This window comes from Macaca thibetana, chromosome 3 (assembly GCF_024542745.1).
Source record: "Macaca thibetana thibetana isolate TM-01 chromosome 3, ASM2454274v1, whole genome shotgun sequence".
Classification (NCBI taxonomy): domain Eukaryota; kingdom Metazoa; phylum Chordata; class Mammalia; order Primates; family Cercopithecidae; genus Macaca; species Macaca thibetana.
In genome coordinates this window covers 137154462-137163461 of record NC_065580.1, presented here as the reverse complement: position 1 = coordinate 137163461, position 9000 = coordinate 137154462, and the positions used below count along the sequence as shown (strand labels likewise).

The following is a 9000-nucleotide window of genomic DNA, read 5'->3' as shown; positions in this document are numbered from 1 at the left end:
GCGCAATCATAGCTCACTGTAGCCTCCAACTCATGGGCTCAAGCAATCCTCCCACCTCAGCCTCCTGAGTAACTGGGACCATAGGTGCTCACCACCACGCCTAGCTAATTAATTTTTTTTTTTTTAGAGATGGGGTCTTGCTATGTTGTCCAGGCTGCTCTTGAACTCCTGGGCTCAAGGAGTCCTCCTGCCTTGGCTTCCCAAAGTGCTGGGATTATGGGGGTGAGCTGCTGTGCCTGGTGGGGAATTCTTGACTTAATCTCCTGGATTGAGGAGACGCCCTCCTCACCACTCACCCACACCTCTGCCGGAGGATATGACTGTGTCTGAATGGACAGGAAGAAAACCCGCATGTGGGCTTTGGATCTTGGGCTAGTCCCTTCACCTCTCTGGGCCTCAGTTTCCCAGCTGGCACAGAGGATGATTATCTAACATCACAGGAAGGCTGGTATGTGTGTTTGAAGTGCCTGACAGTAAGTGCTGGCTGAATGACCTTGTCACCTCAGGTCCAGGCACCTATAGTGTGCCCAGGGTGGCCTCAGGTGCACTGAGAAGGACAGATGGGGAAGATCCAGTGACTGGTCTGGGAAGGTTCCTGGAGGAGGGGGTAAGGAGAAGCAAGGCGTTGCTGGTAGAAGGGAGTGCGGTGAGAGGAGAGGCTCCGGAGCAGGGGAGACCGTCACCCATGGGCAGCCCAATGGGGTTGAAAGCACAGGTTGGTCTAGGATGTCCGATCCTGGCTGCTTCACCCAGTAGAAAGTTCCTGTCTTTTTTGGCCCAACTTCGACGTTTTCGGCTGACCTCATCCATGTCTCTGCATTTGTCAGCCTTCAGGGCTCCCCTGGATGCCTGTCCAGACCTGCCCAGGCTTAGCCACAGTCTCTGCTGGGCCTGGCAAGGGGTGCGGAGAGAGGAGGGAGAGGAAGCATTTTTCCCTCTGTGATTTCCTGTCCTGTGCCTCCTGGTTCTCATGCTCAGCCCCTCTCCTTTCTGCCTTAGGCTGTGCCCTACGTGGATTCCTCACCGGGTCTCAGAAATGCCTCTCTTCTCTACATTCTCGGAGCAGGGCCAGGCGTGGTGGCTCAAGTCTGTAATTCCAGTACTTTGGGAGGCCAAGGCGGGTGGATCACTTGAAGTCAGGAGTTCGAGACCAGTCTGACCAACATGATGAAACCCCGTCTCTATTAAAAATGCAAAAATCAGCTGGGCACGGTGGTGGGCTCCTGTAATCCCAGCTACTTGGGAGCCTGAGGCAGGAGAATCTCTTGAAGGTTGCAGTGAACTGAGATCGTGCCGCTATACTCCAGCCTTGGCGACAGAGCGAGACTCTGTCTCAAATTAGATAAATAAATAAATAAGTAAATAAATTCTGGGGGCAACGAGCACTCACGGCTCTGGTGGGGCCACCTCTGACCAGACCCTGTGCTCTCTGGTCCCTTGCTGGGCCCCAGTGGGTTGGAGATCAAGGCCCAGAGGGCAGGGTCTGAGCCCTCTGCCCAGAGCAGAGAAAAGCCCCGAGCAAGAACACAGCAGGAGACGGGAGATACACCTGCCTGGACGGCGCGATGTGTGGAGTTTACAAACAGTGCTCCCAGCTCTCATCTCCCCTAAGCAGCCCTATTTCCCAGATGAGGAAACAGACCAGGAAAGAGAAAGAGACGCCCCGAAGGCAGTCCACGAATGAGTGAGGAAGCAGGCAGAGGAGGGAACAGAACTGAGCCCTCACTGTGGGCCGGGACCAAAGCAAAAGCTTTAGAGACAGGATTTCACCTGATTCTCACTTTAGTCCTATGGGGACGGGATTGTAGCATTTATACCACCTGGCTTCCGGGCTAGGAAATGGAGGCTGCAGGGGAGGGTGGAGTTGCTCCTGGTTGCCCATGGATAAGAGCCAAGTTGGCCACCTGTCTGCCCCGCCTGTTTGCGTGGGTCTGCCGTTGGTGGCTGGGATGTTAGGCTAGGCTGTATGTGGCGATGGGCAGAACGCTGCCCCTCGCTTAGCCTGAGGGACTCTGGGGCCTGTGTCTGTGCTGTGCAGAGGGGAAGGTGTATGGTGATGGGGATTGGGGGTGCTTGGCTGGGCTGCTCCTCACCTGGCTTGGTGACACATAGGAGCTCAGGTATCGCATTGCAGGGCACCTGGCCATCACTGGGGGCGCCAACTATCAGTACCATGTCGAAGGTCCCAGTGTGCGTGGGGAGGGGTGGGGACATGGTGTGATGCTTGGAAGGTGCTTTGTCTATGGTGTGGCCTCAGACCACCCTGGAGGGGACGAAGCTACCACCCGCATCTGCAGGACCCAGGTTCCCTGGAGGATAAGGTAAGTATGGCCCAGTTCTGGGCTGCAGTCAGATCATGGGGTGCAGGGTTGAGTGAGGGACTGGGGGCTTAGTGTGGGAGGGGGATGGAGGTTCGGCAAGGGAAAGGGCTTTATGAGGGGGCACCGTGGGGTGTTGGGATGGGAGAGGAAGTACCTTCAGGGCCAGGCAGAGGCTCCTGGCCCAGGGTGCAGAGGCTGAGGTGCTGATAGAGGCCGCGGGCCCCAGCCTGTTCCAGCATCCCTAGGCTCCCATTCACCCCATGTAGCTGGAGGAAGCCTCGAGCCCGCAGCTGGGGTAGGGGTGGGAGACTCAGTCATGGTTCACACTTGCCACTTCCCGGCTGGGTCCCTGTGCCTTGGGAGGGCAGTGGATTCTGCACTGAATGTGGCCCATGCGTTTGCTTTTCAAAAAATTTTGAGACAAGATCTCTTTCTGTCGCCCAAACTGGAGTGCAGTGGCATGATCACAGCACACTGCAGCCTTGAACTTCTGGCCTCAAGTGATCCTCCCACCTGAGCCTCCCATGTAGCTGGGACTACAGGCGTGCACCACCCTGCCTGGCTAATTTTAAAATTTGTTTATAGAGACAGGGGTCTTGCTATGTTGCCCAGGCTGACCTCAAACTCCTGGCCTCAAGCTGTCCTCCTGCCTCGGCCTCCCAAAGTGCTGGGATTACAGGTTCGAGCCACTGTGCCTGGTCCCGTCTCATGCATTTGGAACAGTGAGTCTAAGGCACGGTGCAGGGTTCTGGGGCCAGGGACAGTAGGAGATTTGAGGAAGTGTGGGGCTAAGGAGTAGGCGGGGGATCTGGAAGAGCCTCACCTCGGCAGCCACTAGGCCTGTGCCGCAGGCCACGTCCAGGATCAGGGCACTGTGGGGCAGGCCTGGAAGGGTTTGTGTGAGGCGACTGCGAGGCGGGGGGCATGGTACTGCAGGGTGGCCACATCCTGAGGAAAGAGTGCCGGGCCTACAACACCGGTGCCCTAGTGTCTGGGGGATCTCCCTTGTGGGTGGTCTCGGAGTATGCCGGGCCAAGCTGTGTGTGTTGGGGATCAAGCCTGGCTGGGGCTACTATGAGGGGATGCCCAGGCATGAGGTACTTCCCACTGCTATAGGGCCAGGACTGGAGAGTTAGCCCCCAGCCCACTGTATGGTAGACTCAGTCCCCCAGGGACCTTCTCTCCTGGCCAAGGCAGCTCTCTCTACTGAGTCCACATGACTTCTCTCTCTCTCTCTCTCTTTTTTTTTTTTTTGAGACAGTGTCTCCCTCTGCCGCTTGGGCTAGAGGGCAGTGACAAGATCTTGGCTCACTGCAACCTCTGCTTCCCGGATTCAAGCAATTCTCCTGCATCAGTCTCCCGAGTAGCTGGGATTACCAGGCGTCTGCCACCACGTGGGCCTGGCTAATTTTTGTATTTTTAGTAGAGACAGGGTTTCACCATGCTGGCCAGGCTGGTCTCGAACTCCTGACTTCAGGTGATCCGCCCGCCTCAGCCTCCCAAACGGTTTGGGATTATAGGCGTGAGCCACCGCGCCCAGCCCCACAGTGCCTTCTCAACAGCACCTCCTCCAGGCAGACCTCATGGCCCCTGATGGTGCTGCCAATCCAGAGCTGTGGGGCGGGTTCTGGAAGGGGCAGGACTGTAGGGTTCTTAGCCAGGCCTCACTTCATTCTCACAGCCGCCCCCGGGTGCAAGGCTGATTCCCCACTTTACAGGTAGAAAAATGGAGGCTGGTCTAGTGGAGGCAAGGACCCAGATGAGTTTACCTGGTGGTAGTGAGGAGTCCGCGGTCATAGAAGTGGAGCTTTGGGGCCAGTTCGGGGATGCCATGCGCGGCCCCGACCCGCGCCCGCACCTCGGGCAGGCTCCCACCCTCCTCCTGGGCCATGCTGCTGCGGGGACACGGCTGCCCTGTCTCGAAGTCCACCTCAATCACCCATCCCCTCCTTTCCCCCTTCCCTCCTCCCCCTGCAGAGGAGGCTGCCAGACCACCAGCGCGACCTCTATCCCGGCCCCTATCCCAGATGGCGACACTGAGCGCAGACAGGGCGGGCTTGGATATTTACACTCTGGGGCTGCAGGGCTCGGGGAAGGGGCAGGGTGCCCCGCAGCTGGAGGAAGGACCTGTCTTCCTCTTTCCCGCCCTCCGACTGGGAGAGGGTCGGAGGTGGGCGACATCCGGAGCAAAAGGGTCTCGAAGGAGGCCGGAGTCAGAACTCACCGCCAATCGAGCGCGCCCGGCGTGGGCACCTGTACTCCGGGCTGGGCCTGTGCGGCGATCCTGGCCACATCCTCAGCACCAGCCCGCAGTGATTGGCTTTCCGCCAAGAGAAAATAGCCAATCAAAGGAAGGCGCTGGCAGCCCGCCCCCTACCGCCAGCCAATGAGCTCAAGGCTTGTGGCCCTCTTCCAGCCTGGGTGGAGCAGGGACTGCTGAGACGTTTCCTGCTGTGCGGGTTTAGGGGCTTCTCCGTGGTCTGGCCCCGGCCTCCCCCTCCACCGTCAGGTAGCAGCACCTCCACCGTCCCCCTCCAACTGCTCTCCTGCCTCCCGAAGTCCTTTATGCTTCCTAAAAGCATGAGGTTTGTAGGCACTGGGGAGTCCCTGAATTCTCGTGGGCAGGAGAGGGGCCTAGGATTAGCTTTCATTTTTACTTTGTGTTTGTATTTATTTATTTTGTTTTATTTTTGTTTTGTTTTTGTTTTGAGACGGTCTCACTCTGTCGCCCAGGCTGGAGTGCAGTTGCTCGACCATAGCTCACTGCAGCCTTGAAATCCTGGGCTCAAGCCATCCTCCTGCCTCAGCCTTCGGTGTAGCTGGGACTACAGGTGCATGCCACCTTGCCCAGTTTTTTTATTATTATTTTTTATTTTCAGAATTTTTGTAGAGACAAAGAATGTTGTCCAGGCTGGTCTTAAACTCCTAGTCTCAGGCGATTCTCCCACCTCCGCCTCCCAAAGTGGTGGGATTATAGGTGTGAGCCAGCCTTCATTTTTTTTTTTTTTTTTTTTTTTTTTTTGAGACGGAGTCTCGCTCTGTCGCCCAGACTGGAGTGCAGTGGCGCGATCTCGGCTCACTGCAAGCTCCGCCTCCCGGGTTCACGCCATTCTCCTGCCTCAGCCTCCGGAGTAGCTGGGACTACAGGCGCCCGCCACCACGCCCGGCTAATTTCTTTTTGTATTTTTAGTAGAGACGGGGTTTCACCGTGTTAGCCAGGATGGTCTCGATCTCCTGACCTCGTGATCCGCCCGCCTCGGCCTCCCAAAGTGCTGGGATTACAGGCTTGAGCCACCGCGCCCGGCCGCCTTCATTTTTTAGAACGAATCTTGGGTCTAGGCTATGCTGTCCAGTAGAACTCACCAAGGTCTAGGCCGCACTGTCCAGCAGAACTTCTTGCGATGATGTAAATGTCCTATAATCTGTGCTGTTCCATAGGGTAGCCATTAGGAACCTGTGGCTATTGAGTGGTTGAAATGTGGCCAGCGTGACTGAGGAACTGAATGTTAAGTTTTATTTTATTTATTTATTTTTTTGAGATGGAGTCTTGCTCTGTCGCCCAGGCTGGAGTGCAGTGCTGTGATCTCGGCTCACTGCAACCTTTGCCTCCCAGGTTCAAGCAGTTCTCCTGCCTCAGCCTCCTGAGTAGCTGGGATTACAGGCGCCTGCCACCATGCCTGGCTAATTTTTGTATTTTTATTAGCGACGGGGGTTTCACCATGTTGGCCAGGTTGGTCTCAAACTCCTAATCTTGTGATCCACCCGCCTCGGCCTCCCAAAGTGCTGGGATTACAGGTGTGAGCCACCGCACCCGGCAAATTTTATTTTAATAAGTTAAATAGCCACATGTGGCTAGTGGCTACTGTATTGGACAGCACAGAGAGTCTTGCTGCTGGAAGTATAACCTGAAGATGTGCAGTCTCAGCCCCTGCAACATCTTGGGTTCCTCTAGGAGATGCCCTAGGGAAGCTTGTTGGAAATGCAAAAATTAGGCCGGGCGTGGTGGCTCACACCTTTAATCCCAGCACTTTGGGAGGCTGAGGCGGGTGGGTCACTTGAGGTCAGGACTTTGAAAACAGCCTGGCCAACATGACAAAACCCCATCTCTACTAAAAATACAAAAATTAGCCGGGCATGGTGGCAGGCATCTGTAATTTCAACTACTCAGGAGGCTGAGGCGGGAGAATAGCTTGAACTTGGGAGGCACAGATTGCAGTGAGCAGAGATTGCACCACTGCACTCCAGCCTGGGTGACAGAGCAAGACTCCATCTCAAAAAAAAAAAAAAAAAAGAAAAAAAAAAGAAAAAAAAAGTAAACATTCTCAGTTGACCTGGGACCTTCTGAATCGGAATTAGATTGCTGGGAATGGGAGCCAGAGTTTCTGTGTTTCTACAAACTCTGCAGGCGATTTCTAGGCAGCTGAAGGTTCAGAAGCTCTGGTCTAGAGGAACTGTGTGGGAATCAAAGGTTTGGGCAGGCAGAATTTGGCAGAATCTATCGCAGCTGTCCAGGCGAGAGGTGATGGTTGCATGACCTTGGGTAGAGGTCATGACTGGGGAGAGGAACAGATGAACTTCAGAGATGTTTAGGGGGCAGTAGTGTCAGAGATGTTTGAACCAGAGCAACTCCATCTTGAATAGCAGCTGAATAAAATAAGACTGAGACCTACTGGACTGCATTCCCAGATGGTGAAGGCATTCTTCTTTTTTGAGACAGGGTCTCTCTCTGTCACCCAGACAGGAGTGCAGTGACTCGATCTCAGCTCACTGCAACCTCCATCTCCTGCCTCAGCCTCCTGAGAAGCTGGGATTACAGGGGAAAGGCTTATCAGAAACTCAAGGAATACGACCATTTGTCTCTCACCTTCCTGTGACCTAGAGCCCTCTCCCTAGTTTGAGTTGTCCCTGCCTTTCTAGACGAAACCAATGTACATCTTACATATATGGATTGATGTCTCATGTCTCCCTAAAATGTATAAAACCAAGCTGTGCCCCGACCACCTTGGATACATGTCTCCAGGACCTCCTGAGGCTGTGTCACGGGCGTGCATCCTCAACCTTGGCAAAATAAACTCTCTAAATTAACTGAGACCCGTCTCAGATTTTCTGGGTTTATGGGATGAAGAGTAGAATGAACCCTCTAGCATTAGAGGAGAGTGGGAGATATTAGAGTAAACTCATGGTTTTTTGTTATGTTTTGTTTTGTTTTTTTTTGAGACCGAGTCTTGCTCTGTCGCCCAGGCTGGAGTGCAGTGGCGCGATCTCGGCTCACTGCAAGCTCCACCTCCCAGGTTCACACCATTCTCCTGCCTCAGCCTCCCCAGCAGCTGGGATTACAGGCGCCCGCCGCCACACCCGGCTAATTATTATTATTATTATTATTATTATTTTGTATTTTTAGTAGAGACAGGGTTTCACCATGTTAGCCAGGGTGGTCTCGATCTCCTGACCTCGTGATCCACCCGCCTCAGCCTCCCAAAGTGCTGGGATTACAGACGTGAGCCACCGCGCCTGGCCAACTCATGGATTTTAACATAAATAGATGGGAAGATATATAAGTAGACATACATATATGTGTGTGTATTTGTGAATTTCCTAGCTTTGTCTGCCAAAATGACCTAAACACAGTAACACTGCAGTAGTAATCACCACACTGGGCATCCGGATCTTGTTCTAAAACTGCATTCTTGCCGGGTGCGGTGGCTCATGCGTGTAATTCTAGCACTTTGGGAGGCCGAGGTGGGCAGATCACTTGAGGTCAGGAGTTCAAGACCAGCCTGGCCAACATGGAGAAACCCCGTCTCTACTGAAAATACAAAAATTAGCTAGGAGTGGTAGCGTGCACCTGTAATCTGTCTACTCGGGAGGCTGAGGCAGGAGAATCGCTTGTACCTGGGAGGCGGAGGTTGCAGTGAGCAGAGATTGCACCACAGCACTCCAGCCTGGGCAACAGAGCGAGACTCTGTCTCTAAAAAAAATAACTGAAATTCTTGGGGCAGGAAAAGTATGAGATATGCCCGAAACATCTTGAAATATCCCAAAATGCGAGCCTTCTCTAGTTTTTCTCCTCCCTGACCCAGAAACCTGTTCTAGCCTTGGGGCTGGAAGGCCTTTCTCTGACTCATCAAGTTTTATTTATTTTTTTCCTCTAATCCTTTACTCCCCTCAAGTCTTAAGTTTTTGGAGCCTCAAAGCCTTTTCTGTGTCTTTTGCTGAAAATGACCCTCTCAGTCCGGGCAGTGGATATCAAGCTTCCCCTCCCCTCCGAGTCCAGCTCCTGCCAAAGTGATGGGGGGAGCTTGGGGACTTGGGGAAGAGAAAACAGTTTGGGGTGGGAGATGTATTAAAAGAATCCATTGGCTGGGTGCAGTGGCTCACACCTGTAATCCCAGCCCTTTGGGAGGCCAAGGCTGGAGGATCGCTTTGAACCCAGGAGTTTGAGACCAGCCTGGGCAACATAGCAAGACCCCATTTCTACAAAAAACTTCAAAAATTGCCTGAGTGTGGTGGTATGTGCCTGTGGTCCCAACTACTCAGGAGGCTGAGGTGGATTGCTTGAACCCAGGAGGTTGAGGCTGCAGTGAGCTAGGATTGTGCCACTGCACTGTAGCCTGAGCAACAGAGCAGACCCTGTCTCCAAAAAAACAAAACAAAAAACAACAAAAAAACCCTCCCACAC

The 9000-nt window shown here is 53.9% G+C and overlaps 2 protein-coding genes across 2 annotated transcripts in view; both read right to left on the bottom strand.

Moving 5' to 3' along the window:
* ABHD11 (abhydrolase domain containing 11) overlaps positions 1–9000 on the bottom strand; it is a 997569-nt gene that overhangs the window by 103523 nt on the left and 885046 nt on the right. The gene's annotated exons all lie outside the window — the stretch shown is intronic.
* Positions 517–4256, bottom strand: METTL27 (methyltransferase like 27). Its single transcript, XM_050784849.1, is given in 6 exon segments — positions 517–891; positions 1918–2187; positions 2477–2611; positions 3145–3227; positions 3230–3283; positions 4104–4256. Coding segments are annotated over 6 exon segments (1026 nt in total). The 5' UTR covers positions 4213–4256.